Source organism: Pezoporus wallicus, unplaced genomic scaffold (assembly GCF_028554395.1).
Source record: "Pezoporus wallicus isolate ANWC-B61680 ecotype Strahan unplaced genomic scaffold, APGP_CSIRO_Pwel_v1 scaffold_3294, whole genome shotgun sequence".
NCBI lineage: Eukaryota > Metazoa > Chordata > Aves > Psittaciformes > Psittacidae > Pezoporus > Pezoporus wallicus.
In genome coordinates, this window is record NW_026635478.1 from 10,134,901 (window position 1) to 10,152,618 (window position 17,718).

Consider the following 17,718-nt stretch of genomic DNA (forward strand, 5'->3'; position numbering starts at 1 on the left):
CTGGCATTATGTGAAGTAGAGCTGTTCACACTTTATTTTCAGTTTAGCGGGGATTAGTGGAACCATGTATTTATCTAATTTGTATGCACCAATACACAGTTTTATCTGTGCAATATGTTAACCCTGTTATGGTTCTAAGTACATTAGGTTTTGTTTCTGCCAATAAGTTCTGTCAGAGTCGGGAGCTAGAATTATTATGAAAGTACATGGTTTATTTTTTAAATTAAAGAGATGATCAAAGCACAAGGACTCTGCCATGGACAAACAGAAACTATTTTCTACTTGGGCAGCATGGAATCATTTGCAGCTAACCGCATGCCAAATTGTTTATAAAATGTAACATTTCAGTGCTGGAAGAAACAGAACTTGCAGTCAACAGTGACGCATAGCCTCTGGCAAGCTATTTCAGCTATTTGAAATCAAGTTCAGCACTTAAAACGCCTCCTTATTTAGCAGTATTAATCAGTTTGTCGAAGATTAATGCTGGGGGGGTGACGAGAGAGCAGATGCTTTGAGAGACTGTTGCCACACGTGCTGACACTGCATTCTGCCCTGCAGATTCGGAGAACAGCTACACGCTGAGCTGTGGCGTTCCTGTCCAGCAAGGCAAAGCTCAGCAGAAACGCAATGCAACGCTGCCCAGCTGCGCAGGTAGGTGCTCTCCTGCTCGCCTGTCCAGGAGGTAGGACATGGAGGTCCTCCAGACCATTTAGGGGTTGCAAGACCTACAGCACTCAAGTTACACAAGACCAGAATTAAGGTATCCTGTGTTCCATCATGTGCACACTTGCTTTTCTGCATCCTCTCCTTGAGGGCCGGAGGGTACACAGTTGCCTTCCGGTGTGGCATGTGTTGGTACATCAGTACAGGAGGAGTGGAGGTTTGAGATGTATTCAGTAGTGACAGATACATAGAATCCATAGTTCAGCAAGGCAATAGCAAGCATATCAAAATGGCATTTCTTCCCAGGCTTGGAAGTGAGCCAGAGGGGCCCATCAGTAGCGCAAGAGCAGAAGGCTATTGCGGGTTCCAAGCCTTGCCTGCAAAGCCCTTCCTTAGGAACATAGATCCTCCTACTGGGGATTCCCAATAAAAAGGTTATGAGACTTTTATGAGCACATACTGTTTCATTTATCTTGTTCTCAGAAATGGCTGGATTATGTTTGCAGAGACATTTCAAAATGTGTCTTAAAGCTGATACTCAGCATAAAATAAAGTTCAGCTCAAAATGGTTGAGGTCTGGCAAAATTAGAAGCACCTTGAACGGCACCCAGCAGTGGGAAGTGTCATCTCACTTTATGTATGATTATCTGCTGTACTTCTCTCCAGTTTGCCAGATCTCTAACCATGTCTTTCTTACATATTTGTAATGTGTGAGGAGGTGCGATGCTGAGGAGTGCAGTAACAGGGCAGCAGATATGTCTGCCTGTGGCACAGGCGCATGCTACCTCTATAGTCCTAGTTTGGCAAAGCCCTCCCAAGGAAAGAGGGACCCACGCTGCAGCACTTACCTGCAGCCACCTCTCCACCTGCTCCAGGTCCCATAGGCAGCCTACAGCGGCTGGCAGGTGATGGGCCAGGTCCAGCCTTTTCCACCATGGACTCTGCGAGGAAGTCAGCCAGCAGCCACATTTCCTAAGTGGTGCGCGGCTATATAACAGCCTTTAAAGTCACAAGACGTAACTGGCTTGGATTTAAAGCCGAAGAATAAAGCTTGCAAGCCATAGACCACAGTCAAATAAAAATGTTTCCTTTGGATGGTTTTCAACTGCCAACAGTGTAGCTTCCTTAAATTAATCTTATTCCTGGTTGGTATTACCAAGAGCAGAACACAGCCAAGTAACATGGGAAGTCACAGACAGAGTCAGGAAAAAAAAAGGCAGGAATTACTCTTTTTCATAGCAACAGACAAATTGGCGCAAATTCCACAAAGATGTGCAGGCCTGCTGGAGGGGAAGCCTGTGTGCAGTGCATGTGTGACACCAGCAAGTTCATTGATCTTCATGGCCTCAAGAATAAGTGCTTATGCAAAAAAAATTAACTTCTAGAGATGGATCTTCTTGTACAAAGTGTGTAACTCTTGGGCTGTGTCTTTTCATTGTCACTAGAAGACTTCTGAGTCTGTTTTTAAAAATGAGTTTCAGATTTCATTTCATCGCATCCCAAATGATAGCTTTTATATTTTACGTCAACAGATTCATTAGCCCCTCCAATCAAGCAGAAGGCTCGTTTTAAAATTAAGGATGCAAAATGCCATTTACGACCTCGCAGCAAAGAAAAAACAAAAGATTCTGGGAAGCAAGCTGGTTTAGGTATGTGGTTTCTTCTAACATGTAAACAGCACTCTAATTTTTCGTTTGCTTGCTTGCTTGTTTGCCTATTTTGTTTTCATACTGCAGACAGGAAAAAAAAACGTTTGTCATATTTGGACCCGAATTTAAGTTCAGGCCAAGGTTCACACACTAGCTGAACATTGCCTTGGGTTTGGATTTGACAGTATTGAAATGTCACCAGGTGCTTTGAAAAATCTTTGTTCACAAGTACATGAGTTTGGAATTCAGCTGAGCCTTTTTCTAGCACTGGTAATAGAAGAAATATCCTGAGGCAAAAAGCTGTGACCTGTGTGAAGTTGTGTGAAACAATGCCTGTTTGCTTTGGTTTAGTTTTCCCAAGTGTGGTTTATGAAAGAAAACAAAAGATGTTATTTATTTGCTTTATTCTGGATTAGTATCTGTAGTATTTGCAGCAGCAAAGATAAGCCCTAAAAGGTGAAGTTATAATTCAGCTCTGGTGCTACGCAGCCTTAGATCTTTTCTTATGTTGGAGTGAGTAGTTATAATGTTAGAAAAAAAATTTAAAAGATTTAGACATAATTACCAAAACTCTGAAATTAAAAAAAGCTTGTGTGAGGATGAATCAAAGTAATCAAATGTTCTTAAAATTCAGTATGACTGGGCATGTGGTTTTATTGTTTTCCAACATCATTTTTGAAGTTGGATAAGAAAGATACTTGCAAAGTTATGTGTATTGAACAGATCTTCATGACATTTATTTCTTGTCCTCTATCCCCTTGATACTATGACAGGGACAGTTAAAGAGTGTTTGGGTGTTACTGCTGTGCATTTCCACAGCTTAAAAGTATTTGGAATTAACTTAAATTTAATATTAATTCAAAATTTTCCAGACTTTAATACACAGCATTAGTGTAATTGCAACGTAACAGCATACAGCAAACTTCTACTGTTGTGACTCTGCCTCACCACCACTTTTGCTAGAGAGTGAGGAGTCATATATGAGCCCTGAACAGAGGAGAGTAAAAAATAGGTATCCTAAAAAAAAAAAACTAATGGTTTAAAGATTTGATTTTTTAAATATAGACTCGTATTTTATCTTTACCCTGAAATCTAGACATCTATGACTAATTTTCCAAGTACCCACTTAAAACGAGTCTCAGTTGTCAAGATGCTTACCTTGTCGTTAGGGATTTTCTTCTTTTAATAAGATTTGATTTTCAGACTCATTTTTAAAGTCATGCAGTCACCATGGGAATGTATTTTGTGGATTCATATCCTTGTCCTTTGCTTTGCTTTGGTTTTATTATGTCATCTAAACTTTTGAGTCTAACAGAAAGATTACACAATACAACCACACGCTTGAAATGAAATCCTCCTGGTGGCCTGACTGCTAGAAATTTCTCCCTGACCTGGAAGGTCCATTGCCGATCAGAAAAAGGATGTTTTTCACTAAGATTTCTTTATATAGGGAAAGAATGCTCATGTGATTATGCCCCAGTGGATTATGGCCTTTTCCACATAATTGGCAACAGCATTCAGTTCCTCTGCTTGTGATAAGATGAAACAGCCGCAAGTTGTGCCAGGGGAAGTTTAGATTGGATATTAGGTGGTGGAGTCCCCATCCCTGAGGGTGTTTAAAAGATGTATAGATGTGGCACTTAGGGACATGGTTTAGTGATGGACTTGGCAGTGTTAGGTTAATGGTTGGACTAAATGATCTTAAGGGTCTTTTCCAACCAAAATGATTCTGTGACTTCCCCTCAGATAAAGCCTTCCAATATAGTTTCATAACCTCCCAATCAAATGTTTTAAAACCTCTGATATCTGGTGATTGCTGAAAGAGATAGAATACCAGCTGGTATTTTCTAGAGGCCTAGGCCTGCCACTCTCATGAATTTATGAAAATTGACTGTCTTGCTTTGTTCAACCATCAAATACATAGTACTGTTGGTCTTAGAAAATTTCTGTAAAGAACTTTCTAAGTCTCATGCAGAAAAGGGACAGGCAATTGTATGCATTAGAGGTACCACTGTGCAGCTGAGCACCACCACACTGTGTTTTTACACCCTGCAGTCACTAACAAACCCAAAATTGCAGAGAGAAGGAGGTGTCTCACAATGTGCATGAAATGCTGTGAAGCTTGTCACTGCACTCATGATAACCCAGCTGAGATACCGCTTATTAGCCTGTCACTTGCTACTTTGCTACTTGATTTCTTTTCTGTGTTGCTTCTCTTATGCAAAGGAGGTCAATTCCCTTGTACAGACAACTGCCAGGTGACCTTTGTGAATCTCAAGTGTGATTCCTCTAAGAAAAAACGTCGAGGCCGTAAGTCCCCATCAAAAGAGGTATCCCATATCACCGCAGAGTTTGAAGTGGAGATGAAGTCGGAAGAAGTTTCAGGTTTGTGAAAGATCTGTCTGTGGAGAGAAATCAGAATTCAGTTCCTTTGTGTGTGGTTAGAATCTCTTTGATGCTATTTCATCAACCTACCATGCAAACTTTTTAGCACAAGCTTCATTCAGCAGCCTTTCCAAACTCATATTTTCACAGATTTAATTGAAAGGAATCGGGTATGAAATTAAGATGAAGGAACAAAGATTGAACCTGCAGCAAAATTCCTTCAAAGCCTTAAGTCATGTACTTTAATTTAGTTTGATTTCTTTAAACAGAAGTGCTAATTGATGCACAGAGAATGTAAGGACTAGATAGAAGTTCTGCAACAACAATGATAAAAATAGGCTCCAAAATATATGTTGCTGAAACTTCAGTCTGAGAATCAAGCATTTTTATTACACATTTGGAAAACTCATGTTTTCATAACAAACTGTAGAAAGAAAAAAAATTGCTTCAAGTTATTCATGAGCTGTAATATTATGCTATAAAATCCGGCCAAAGAAAATGTGGGCTGAATTCTATAAACATCAGTCCTCGAAGGTAGGTTTGTTAACCCTGAAGGGTACCTCACTAGGCAACTGATTCAAAGAGTAGTCGTGCCAGAAAGTACCTTTCTTTGTTAGAGAAATGTGAAGGATTCCTGATCAAATGAGTAGAGCATGGGCAGATCAAATTCAGAAACAGTAGTGGTGGCAGACTGAAAGCATTATCTGGAAGTACAACACAGAGAGATTGATGCTTGCTGCAGCCCTTTTCCTGTGCATGCACTCAGTGTACCCCGATTTTTTAATGCTAACAATAAGATGCCAGCACTCAGTGTGCCCTTATAAGGCCATGAAACTCAGTTTGATGGACCTCAGCTACTGTCTTATCCCTTTAAAAGGCCTGATTTTGAATACAGTCAGCTGCTTTTACAATTGATACAGAGAAGACAGTGAAACAAATAGAGGTGTCATGGTGTGTTGCAGGCTCAGCTTTTTGTTAAGCACCTTGTTTTAAACATGAATCTCAATTGCTTCTAGTTTTGTTATCATTTCCCATCTAGACACCTGTAACATTGACTGTGTTCGGAAAAGGATGGAGCAGAAGCTGCAAACTGCAATCAAAACATTGAGGAAATCTATTAATAAACAGCAATTTTACATTCAGTTTTCTGGGACAGAATATGAAGTGGCTCAGAAGCCAGCTAAAGCTACTGAAGGGCATGAAGCTTGCAGTACAGGGCAAGTGCTGCAGGATGGAAAATGTGGTAAGTTCCAATAACCTATTCAGCATATCCCCCAAAATAAGCAATCCAAAATGAGCTTGTCCCTAGTGAGCCAGGCAGGAAATCTGTGAGATAACATGATTTCAATCAGTATCACTCAACATATATGCATGAACCACTGGCAGTTAATAAGACTTTGAAGGGAGTTCATGAAATGGTTGCAGGAAAAGAAAAGAAACATGTCTGTGGCTACATTCCCATGCTGTCAGCTGGTATGTATCAAGGCCTACCACAAGACAATGTTGGCAATTAGTTCTCAGTTGCTCCCAGCATCTTATGAAAACATAATTACAATTCTGTAGAACAATAATATGGTATTTACCCAGATGCCATGGTCACCTCTCTCACACTCCTTAACACCAAGTAATCTGTGACCCATGGATATATTTGTATTTATCACTCAAGAGGTCTAATTAAAAAAAAAGAAAAAAAAAATCTGTTTTAACTTTATGCAAAATACCTAATTTCTTTAAGCTTTTCCCAGATTATCAGGCTCTAGTGCTTTACTAGAGGTAAAGGTGCTAGTGCAAAGGTAACTAGGGGCAAGGTGCTAGTGCAAACCTATTAATGGCAGCTCTCAGTATGGCAAGTTTCCTATCATCTTTTCAAAATCAGCATATCTATTTTCCCAGCTGCTTTTAAACACCAAGTTATTTACAAGCACACAGAAATAGTTGAGTGCAGATCTGATAGGTGCCTTTAATGAGTTGGTTCAGAGGCTGTTTTCATTACAGAGGAACAGTGATTTAGAAGCTATTGAAAGAGTTGCTATTAGTGTCTAGATACCTGTACATTTTAACTACCTATATCCAGCAGAGAAAAATGTTTAATCGAGTTATGTGCCCTGTTGCAGCAAGAAAAGCATGTGTATTCATATCTGTATTTAAAACACTTTCCAGTTGGGGTATTTGAGTGTCAAGAGACATAAAAAATTACATGGGATACATTGCCGTCAGAGAAGTCTCTAGACTGGACCTCAGGAGACAGACTTCTTGTAGTCATCTGCCATAAAAACAACATGTAAATTCACATCACTTCCCATGTGTTGTGCACCGCTATTTTAATTAAACTGCAAGGTTTTTAGACCGCATCAGCTTTATTAACAACATATTTCTGATGAACACTTCAATGCAGTACAATGCCATTTAACAGTTTAAACAATAGAAGGACCAAGCCCTGATGTAAACTGACCTAGACCACAGTGGAGATGGGCCTGTTTACATTAGGTGAGGATCCTGGACTAACATATGGAAAATATACGCCACTGTAATACTGAGGCCAAAGAGATCCATCTTCTCTAAATGTTTGATATGAAGGCAAATAATGTGATCAAAATGGAAGTCCTTATGTAGATTCCCCTTTTCTTTTCTCAGTTACCTGCAGCACGGGCACCTTTTATAGCGGAGAACATAATCAGTGCGTTCCTTGCTCACCAGGAACATACCAAGACACAGAAGGTCAACTTACCTGTGAGCCCTGCCCAAGTAATGATGGACAGGGCGTAGCGGGCGCCCGGAATGTGTCAGAATGTGGAGGCAAGTTTCATTTGATTATAAAAGGGTTAGTGTTGCCACACACCATGTGAGGCATGGAGGCTAAAAGAGGGGAGAGCCTTCCACACTTCTGTCTTGTAAAGGTAACAGAAGAAATCTCTGTGCACTTACAAGCAACATGCCAAATGTTTTGGCTTGTTCAATCCACTGACATTGCTGACAAGAAGATGGGACCTGCTACAGCAATGTGAACTATGGTATGGAAATGAGCAAGCCAAGCAAAGCACTTTGCTTCAAGTCAGGTATGGAATCTGGCCATACCTTAACTTGTAAGGACTCGTCAGGTATACTGTGAGGCAAAGGGATGGATTACTTTGGACTGGTATTGGTGAGTCTAATGAACCTGTTGATTAATGTTTTGCATGAGATGCAGTTTACCTGGTCTAATTAGCAGCAATCCTAATATTGAGATAGTTACGCTGCAAGGATTTATAAGCTGGACTCAGAGCTAATGACTGCAAGTTTCAGTGCTGCTTGAATTCACTGTAGCTTTTGGAAAGTGATGTAGTATCTCTGACTCTATTTCATGATGCATAAATGAGATTATGATAATACCTGGTCTCAGAAGTGAGCTGTGCTTCTGTTATAACTTGATCAAGATAAGGTTTTAAGACACAACTGTTAATTATTTTCTTTACCTTATTTCATTACAAATGAGCAAAATCTAATTTTTAGCAGATAGTTTGACTTTGAAAGAAATCTGTCCTATCTGCCATGCAAGTTCTAACTTTAAAATTCATTCATGCAATTTACATTAATGCTTTCTTCAAGGATATCTACAGTGAACATACAACGAATGTCACTTGAGAAACTGCCACTTTTTCCCCATCCAGTGAATAAAAAATAACTCTAGAGTCTCCAGTCCAAACATATGGTAGATTTTGCTGATTTGCTGTAAGAAGGAGCTACTACAGGAAAATTGTTGAAATGCCAGTGCATCTTTGTTATGTTGATTTGTATTTATCCAAAATCCAACAAGAACAGATTACCAAAATCAAATCTGAGTTTCCAAAAGTTGACTATAGTATACTGACCAAAGTGGCATGTGAACTGCAGGCAAAAGACTGGTTTGTTTCAAGGCTTGTGTTTGAATTACTGTTCTGCACAACAACAAAAAGAAACCCATCTGATTATTTTTGCAGAGTGGATCTGTCTCAAAATGTTTGCTGTCAGATCACAACAGTCTGGTTTTCTGCTCAACTCTCTGCTTTTCCCTTTCTCTGAAAGTGGCAAGGGAAGAAGTCCAATATGCTTTGCACTTCATAAACCTGCCTGTCAAAGATTTTATCAAAATCAGTATGTCTCCATAAAATGTGGCAGCATATGTGATGAAACAGTGTATTTTGATGAACACAGATATTGTTAGAAATGCACTCACCACATGTAAGCAACAGCATTTTTGCATCATATCTTCTGGAGCAGTAATGCCTGTGTGGTAACAAATAAGGTATGACTGAAATCCTCACCCCTACAGGTGAGGCACATACAACAGGTATGGAAAAAGGTTTTAAGTGCCTGCTGTGTAGAACTCCGAGTTGGAGCTGCAAGTGAATAACATGGTGTGGTAGTTAATTTACATGGCATCCATGTAGGTCCAAGGCCAAACAGAATAGAAAACCTAGCCATTTGGGGCATTTCTCAGAGAAATCCCCTGAGATCTATTTTTTTTTTTTTTTTTTTTGAGTTTTCAATACAGAAAGCAAGGGAGCAAGTTATCTCACTCTGATATACAAGTAAAGACTGAGACATATTCATGTTGAAAGCACCAAGTATTTAGCAGTTCTAAAACCTAACTGTACCTCTTCTTTAAAAGGATGTCTGTAAGCCACACCTCACAGGTGCTTAATGTTCACATTAAAATCAAGATCCAAATCCACACTTCATTAACTGCCTTCATGTTAAAAGCCCAGTGAGAAACTGGACCAAAGCAGATGGGTCAGTCTTGCTACAAAAACAATAGCAGAACTGTCTTCAATATCATAGTATTTCTCAGAGGTCTGTGTCACAATAGCCAGCTTGTACAGTCATATTCCAGCCAGCTGGGATGGAAGCGCAACTAAATCCCACAGGTGTCCATAGCAGTTTGACCTTTTTGTATGAACAGAACTTGAACTTTGCTTTTGTTCAATAGTTCTAGTTCATCTGAAGTGGCAAGTTACCCCAGTTACTAGATGCCCCAGCATTTATCTCCCAGCAAGTATTGGGGTTCTTAAGAAAACCCAACCCCAACTATAGCTCTCAGAACTTTCAGATTTTCAAGCCAGTTGTTTCCACCTGCTGTTCAGTTCTCAGGGAAGCTAAATTACAAATTTGGGATTAGGCAACCTTGGGGAACACCATACATCTCAAAGTGCTGGTCTCCCAGGCTGGAGTGGTATGAAGATGAGCATTAATGCCATAATCTTAAAAAACTTGACATCCTGATTCTCAGGAAAGTTGTCAAAGAGTAAAGTACTTAAGCTAGCAAGAACCAAACCAAATAAATGCCTATCAGAAACTGCTTGGAGAGCAAATCTGGAAACCAGGTTGTATCTTTCAGTAGACTTATTCACAAAGTGCTTCACTTTACACAGACCAGAGCTTCTGACAAGCACTAGTTTTCACAGCTACCTGGAAAGCTGCTGATGTCAGCTGTTCTCATAGACAGGGTGCTGGACTGGTCCCATCCAGTCTGGTAAATCCCATGATCTACTGCTTCTATATCTATAAAATGGAGATACAAAAAAAACAAAAAAAACAAACAAAAAAAAAACACAAAAAACCCACACAATTACTTGCTCCACAGATATAGTGCAAAATTTAATTTTTTCCTACAAAGTGCTTTGAAATTCTCAGATGAGAGACTTGGTGAAAGCACAAAGTTCTAACGTCTTTATAAAGCCCTTGCTAAAAAGCAAAAAAAAAGGCAAACAGAAACATAGGTAGCAAAGAGCTACCAGTGGTATTTACTGGTGCTGGTTTTAGGAAGCAGCTACAGGAAGAATACAAAACCAGCAGGTAAGAGTAGAATTTGATCCGCAGGTGTCTTGCTGTCATGTGTTTAAGTTAAAGGAAGCTTTGCTAACTACTGGTGGGTTTTATACTTTGTCCAGAAAAGTTGGCTCACTGATACAGATGATCATTTTCAATTTCTAGGGCAGTGTTCTCCTGGGCACTATTCTTCAGATGGTTTTAAACCTTGTAGAGTCTGTCCTCTTGGTACATACCAGCCTGAACCAGGAAGGACCCTCTGCTTTCCATGTGGCGGTGGGCTTGTGACCAAGTATGAAGGTGCTGTTTCCTTTCAAGACTGTGAAACCAAAGGTAAATTTGTAATCTTTCCATAATTCATATTCCTGCTGCTTGCCCTTCTATTTGTAATCTTTAATACCAAGGGGCTTTGAAAGGTCTCAAACCAAACACAGTCACTGCATGTAAAAACACAGTGTATAAGTAAAATAAATGGTTGGGAAATCTGTCAACTAGGGATGATTTCCCGAGTTTGCAGAGACTGAACTGGCTTTATAGCTTTCTTTGGAATTACCATGGGCAGGTATGGGGTCAGCATGGCAACTGTTGAGTGAATCAGCCCCACTGCATGGCAAGAAATAAGACAAACTTGCATTAGATAACGCTTAAGCTTTCACATCCTGTATATTTTTATTTATCAAATGAGAAAAACTAAACACTACAGAAGTTACATGAAGGACTGATTATTAATGGGCTAGAAACTGTAAGCACGCAACACGTTGTGTGTTCTATAATGTCAACTTCCAGTGCAAAGGCTGAAGAAGGAATCTGTTCAAATGAATGTTGGTGTAGTTACTGGAATGACATGGTGGCCCTGGCAAACAGACACTGATAGAAACATCTCTCCCGCTAGTGTGAAAGGCATTTTTATTGCTTAGGCAGATAAGTATCAGCTTCCATTTATTACAAACTTATTGGAAAACACTGTATTAAATGCAGAGACAAATATAGCATGTTTACTAGTTTGTAAGGGTTTAGCTCTAGTCTTTGGAACATAATTCTAGTTAGAAGGTCGTTTGTAATGCAAAACACAGGGAGCTGTTGTCTTCTTTTGCTTTTTCTGGCCTAGTAAGTATATTGCAGAACTGGGACTGTGAGGTATATATCCAGGGTAGAAGAAAGTTTTCTGTGCACTGAAGATCGTTACTTCCTGAAAATAACGCATCTCATACCTTACAGTTCATTGTTCTCCTGGGCACTACTACAACTCCACAACACACAGATGTATCCGATGCCCTGTGGGAACATACCAGCCTGAGTTTGGTCAAAACTACTGCATCACCTGCCCTGGGAACACAAGTACAGATTTTGATGGTTCCACTAATGTTACGCATTGCAAAAGTAAGTTACTTTTATACAAGTTGTGAGATGACGCATATCTTCAGATGTGAACTGCAGCTTGAAGGTTCCAGCTGTCAGGCTGGACTTCAATTCTCTAATTGCTAGTTAGCGTTCACCTATTGTCAGAAGGAATAGTAAAAATTGGGAAAACAATGAGAAAAAAGCCTGGAAAACTACCACCTGATGCATATGACTGGTTGAGCTTTAATGTAATTTGGCACAGTGCCAGCAGCAAGTTACAGAACTTTTGGGGTCCCAGATCTTGTAAGGGATCTTGCAGTGATGCATATTCCTCCATGTCTCTGCAGAGCACAGTATTGTCTATCAAAGCAACTGCCATTTTATAATAATTATAAAATACTGGGAGAGATGGTCATGCATACTGCAACTACCAGCTAATCGCTTATGACAGTGAAATCTTCTCGCAGGCATTTCTGCAGTACTCAGCCTCCTATCTTCAATTACCATTTTAAACATCCCCAAAGATTCCAGTGCAATTTTGTTTGATCTTTGTGAATGACTGATTCTTTTAGGCAAGCAATTTTTTTCATCTCTACCATGCTAATTTAAGAGAAGGTGTCTATAATAATTAGGTAGCATCATCTAAACAAACTATTCATGTGCAAGTCTGTCATAAGTTTTTATTCTGATTATGTCCCACGTGTCTTTGAAGCCCTTCATCGTTTCTAATGTAATTTAACTGTATTAGATATTTGTAAGGGATTTGAAAAGTTTGATGATTTTCCTATAAAATAAAACCACCCTTGTCACTTTGCTGTCTTAGATATTCCCTGTTTGCAAGTCAGTTTCTGATCTTGCATGATCTCTGAGGCTTGGATTAAGCAAAATATTTGAACATGTATCCAGTTTTATGACTAGGCCTGGAAAGATCAAGCTTAAGTAACTTACCGAATCAGGCTTCTGTGGCAAATTCAATAGGAGATTTGAAAACTCAGAAAGTGAAACTGACCCATCAGTGGAGATTCTTTATTGACTGGTTTAATCTAAAATAAAGCCAGGCAAATCTTTAATTAAGATAAGGTTGGCTATTAAGATCATCACACTCATTCAGCTAAATCAGCTTAAAAACCAAATGAAGTTAAACCAGAATACCTTCTGCATTTCAGGACGGTCTCAGTGGCAACCACTCTGTGATAACCTCCACAGTGGTATCATGTTCACTTACCTGTGTTCATTTCTTAATCAAGTGTTAAAGCAGCCTGGATGATGTGTTCAATCAGCCTATACACTGGAAATTAAGGTTTTGCAAATCAGTTGGAACAGCCCTGCAGATCAAGTATTCCTTTAAAGGCTCTCCATGATAAACAAAGAGGCAGTTGGAGAATGTATGCATTTCTAAAGCCACAAGGAGGAGTTTAGACTTGCTCTTGACAGATCTAGAAGAACACCCCAAATTAGCTAATGGGCTAAAACAAATGCTAATTCATGTTTGTCCACAGACCAGCACTGTGGAGGAGAACTTGGTGATTATACTGGCTACATTGAATCGCCCAACTATCCTGGAGACTACCCAGCTAATGTTGAATGCATTTGGAATATAAACCCACCCCCAAAGAGGAGAATACTCATCGTAGTACCTGAGATATTTCTCCCAATTGAAGATGAATGTGGTGACGTTTTAGTAATGAGAAAAAGTGGTAAGTTGCCAGACATGGGCTATAGAAATATTTACTGCAAACTGGCTGAGTGGAAAATTCATACTGAAGGGAGAACTCTCTTCATTTATCCAGCGTTTTTAAAAGGATTGTTGAATGAACTTGGCACAGCAAATTAAAACAGAACAGTGTATCAATAAAAATTAACAGACATATATTAATTATTGAAGTGTCTTGGCTGAATCACGGAGCAGTTAATGGGCTTCTGTCTCGCCCAATTATGACATGGGATAAATCACTGCCATTACTGAACTCAACAAAGCTATGCTAAGTTATATTGGGAGAGCTATCTCGTGTTATCTGTACAAGCTGTACTCTAACGTAGCCTTTGCAAGTATGTGTGCACTGCAGTTACTGCTAAATCTGGGCAGTGACACAGGTTGATACACCTGACACCCACAGGAAATCCAAAGTCTTCCCAATTTTATGAGGAGTGGGGAAGTTGTGAATGCTCCATCCCTGGCAGTGTTCAAGGCCAGGTTGGACAGAGCCTTGGGTGACATGGTTTAGTGTGAGGTGTCCCTGCCCATGGCAGGGGGGTTGGAACTAGATGATCTTAAGGTCCTTCCCAACCCTAACTAGTCTATGAGTCTATGATTCTATGTGTTGTGTCTTTAGGAAGTTAATTCAACAACTTCTGAATATAAGGCGCCAATGAGATGCACTCCTCCTTCAGTCCTGTTCAGGCATCCAGCTGCTGCTGATCTGTTGCTGAATCTCCAAGATTCTTCTATCCCTTCTATCACAAGAAGCTTCTGCTCTGAATGTCAGCTGAGAAGCATAGTGTCAATTTGACATTTGTCACTTCCCAAGAAGGGTGCAAAAAAGTTATTTTATAAAGAACATTTATTTATTTAACCTTCTTTCTAGCTTCTCCTACTTCGATCACTACATATGAAACATGTCAGACTTATGAGAGACCTATTGCATTTACCTCAAGATCAAGGAAACTCTGGATTCAGTTCAAGTCAAATGAAGGAAACAGTGGCAAAGGATTTCAGGTCCCCTACGTGACTTACGATGGTGAGAATTGCATTGTTTTCCACCTTTGTGTTATATCTGAATTGCAGAAAATCGTCTTGTAGAACATCTCATACACTGATTACAGGGAGAGAGGAAGAGGAAGAGCTTGATGTAACTCATTCTTAGTCCAGAGAATTACATTAAAACTATTTGCAAAGACTTTGAAATAATACCTACTTCTATTTTTGTTACTTTTTCCAATACTTTAAGGATGGACAGCACATTACACAGAATGCTTTAAGCTTAATCCATATGCCACTGAATTAAATAAGACTCTTTTTAATTGACATTTATCGTATGCATAATGAGAATAACATTTTCTGTGCATTTTGGGAAGCCCCTTCATCAATCCTATTGGTAACACAGCCAGTTTTGAAAATTATAAATTAATAAAATCACAAGTCCAACTGAGAAAGAAAAAAAAAGTGATACAAAAAGAAATATCCTTTCAGTAACCACTTTCATAAATCCACATTTTAAAACACCCTGGTTTGTCACATAAATTATGTATTAAGCTGTGTATTTTGGACTTTGGGATGATTTCTCTTTTAATGAAACAAAGACTTTTCTGTGGTACCTTTGGCAGCTGTTAGTTCTTCTCTTTTCCAAACACCAGTGAAATTTTGTGAATGATGAGAAAACCTGGATTAAGTTGGTCATTCTGGAATCAAAATGATAGCTGTTCTCAGGGCAGAAATCTGGATCTGCTTCTGGCTGTACTGCTGAGTTCACATATAACCTCTGACAGTTATTTTATATCCCTGGTCCTGTTTCTTCATCTCTAGAACGTAGATAATAAAACATTATCTGAAGGGAGTAGTGTTCTGGGGCTGTTAGTATTTATATGGGTAATTCAAAATTAGTGTTCTAAAGCAGTGAAAAATTTCAATGTGTTTAGATTAGACTACAGCAGCTTGAGAGACACGGAATAATTAGCTGGATACTAAATTTTTCCACTGTCTTGAAGAGAAGTGCTAACTAATGTCTGGCTATTACCCTTCCAAAGGATGTCACAAACAGGCACTCATCTGATCTTTATTTTTCAGAGGATTACCAACAACTAATAGAAGACATTGTTCGAGATGGACGATTATATGCATCAGAAAATCATCAAGAAATTCTAAAGGTGAGAAAGTTCTGTTTTATCCAAGGCTAAGCAAAAATTCCCTTTACAAAATATTTTCCCAAGATACTTCTCATTACCCTGACAGGGTCACAATATTTAAAGCTTTAGTGTGACCTCAAATTAAATTCACTGCCTTCTGAAGTTTATGCCTGTATTTGGAGGAGCATAGACTCAGTAGCTCAGCTGGGCTGAGCGTATGCTTAAGTCCTTTGCTGAATCAGGAGCTAAAGTAAAGGTACGCTAATATGATTGTATGTTAGAAAAATTAGTCAACCAAGAATAAAGAAACTATTGTTTGAAGACCTGCCTTCTGGCATGTGTTTAAATGAGTCATTAAGTTGGCATTTCCTGTGCTTTAAGAAATGTATTTGCCTCAATCACCAACCTGCCTCAACAAGACATAACCATAATGTCCCATTGTAAGCTGTCCATGAAATGGTTTTCCAAAGGTGCAAGCCATGCATTGGAGAGAATTGTGGAGGAAGGTTGCTAGGCTGCCACCTCTAACAATTAACTAATTCAAATTGAAAAAAGGCTGTTCAGGTAGGAAAATTCAGCCATGTAAATATCCAACTTGGAAGGACAGGAACTGAGTGTCAGCCAGCTCCCCTGGCCAGCCCTGCCAGTCTTCTTTCACTAAAGCTTTGAGGTTGCTGAGGTCCCAGCTGCAGTGGATACATATGGTCAGGCACAGGCTCAGCTGAGGCTCTGAACCAAGGCTTTACCAAGGTACGGGAGAGGAGCTGAGCATCACTGGAAGGCCAGCCTTCTCTCTTGCTTGGGGAGGGAAGGGACAACAGCATGGAGCAGGCTGGAAGGGCAGCCAGAGGCAGTCTGCAGTCCTAATGCCTAACTTTTGCAAGCAGTTTGTGGTTAACCCAGCTGCTGCCCTCTCAGGGATTTCCAGGAATGCTAATTGCAAAAAAACTATCCAGCACAGCAGAAAGATGTATCAGTATAAAACTCCACAGCAACATGGAGTAGTTGCCCTCCAATGCTGTACCCAGAATCAAGCTTTGAAAAAAACCCTGATTGTTGTTCATTAATGTTGAAAGCTGTGCAGGCACTAAATCCAGACCCTAATTTTATCAAATATATATGTTGTCACCCACAGGACAAGAAACTGATTAAAGCTCTCTTTGATGTACTGGCACACCCACAAAACTATTTCAAGTACACAGCACAAGAGTCAAAAGAGATGTTTCCAAGATCATTTATAAAGCTACTGCGATCAAAAGTTTCCAGATTTCTACGACCATACAAGTAGTCCAGTGGTATTCAATTGTTGGTTATTTTGCATTCCTGTCAAATATTGTCTTTCCTCTGTAGTAGAAACATTTGCTAATTTGAAGGCTCTTTTTTGCAGTCTTTGTTTTCAGTTGTATATTGAAGAATACCTATAATGTAAGCATTCAAAGTGCATCTAGTTGAAAAATCCAAATTTCTGTCTGCACTAGTGTATCTTCACTTCCCATTTGAAATTACATGAGATAGAAAGTATTCTTTCTAGCTTTTTCTTTTTCATCAACAATAACTTTAATCAAGCAAAGAAGGAATTTCTTCAAATTGGATTAAACTACCTGCAGATAAATTCTGTTGTAGAAAGAAGTATGTAGTATAAAATTCGCATTTTGAATTGCACTTGAAGTTTATATTTGAATCTCTAGAAGAAAAAACTATCTAAATTTTGCTGTCTGTCTTTTGAGGCTGAGTGGAACCTCTGTCCAGGTAGACATCAAAAGGGAAAAAAGAAAAAAAAAAAGAAAATAAAAAACCACAGATGTATAATTTTGTTTTGTGACTTACATGAGATTTGAGTTCCTTGTTCTGGCCTCCTAATGTTTTTATCTGTCCTCTTCTAAACTTCTTCAGAGGTTTGCCACTCTCAGTTACTTCACTGAAACAGATTTAGCTTTGGATTTCCATACACCAATTGGTCCCTTTGAAGGCATTTACAATAGGATAGGTGAGAAATGAACAACAGCAGTAGTAGTCTTGTTTTTCTTTCTGTTAATAGAGCATCTAATTAATT

General features: G+C 39.2%; 1 protein-coding gene across 4 annotated transcripts in view; it reads left to right on the plus strand.

Moving 5' to 3' along the window:
* Positions 1 to 17,084, plus strand: part of SCUBE1 (signal peptide, CUB domain and EGF like domain containing 1) — a 206,305-nt gene extending 189,221 nt beyond the window's left edge. For 3 of the 4 annotated variants that reach the window (XM_057427313.1, XM_057427322.1, XM_057427340.1), the window contains 11 exons: positions 559 to 651; positions 2,196 to 2,312; positions 4,539 to 4,697; positions 5,737 to 5,940; positions 7,332 to 7,493; positions 10,647 to 10,814; positions 11,700 to 11,861; positions 13,322 to 13,519; positions 14,408 to 14,560; positions 15,607 to 15,686; positions 16,801 to 17,084. In XM_057427313.1, the coding sequence (XP_057283296.1) occupies positions 559 to 651; positions 2,196 to 2,312; positions 4,539 to 4,697; positions 5,737 to 5,940; positions 7,332 to 7,493; positions 10,647 to 10,814; positions 11,700 to 11,861; positions 13,322 to 13,519; positions 14,408 to 14,560; positions 15,607 to 15,686; positions 16,801 to 16,953 (1,649 nt within the window). In that variant the 3' untranslated portion in view covers positions 16,954 to 17,084. The remainder of the gene's footprint in view (positions 1 to 558; positions 652 to 2,195; positions 2,313 to 4,538; positions 4,698 to 5,736; positions 5,941 to 7,331; positions 7,494 to 10,646; positions 10,815 to 11,699; positions 11,862 to 13,321; positions 13,520 to 14,407; positions 14,561 to 15,606; positions 15,687 to 16,800) is intronic. The other variant, XM_057427331.1, reaches the window with a different exon arrangement.
* The last annotated feature ends 634 nt before the right edge of the window (positions 17,085 to 17,718 follow it).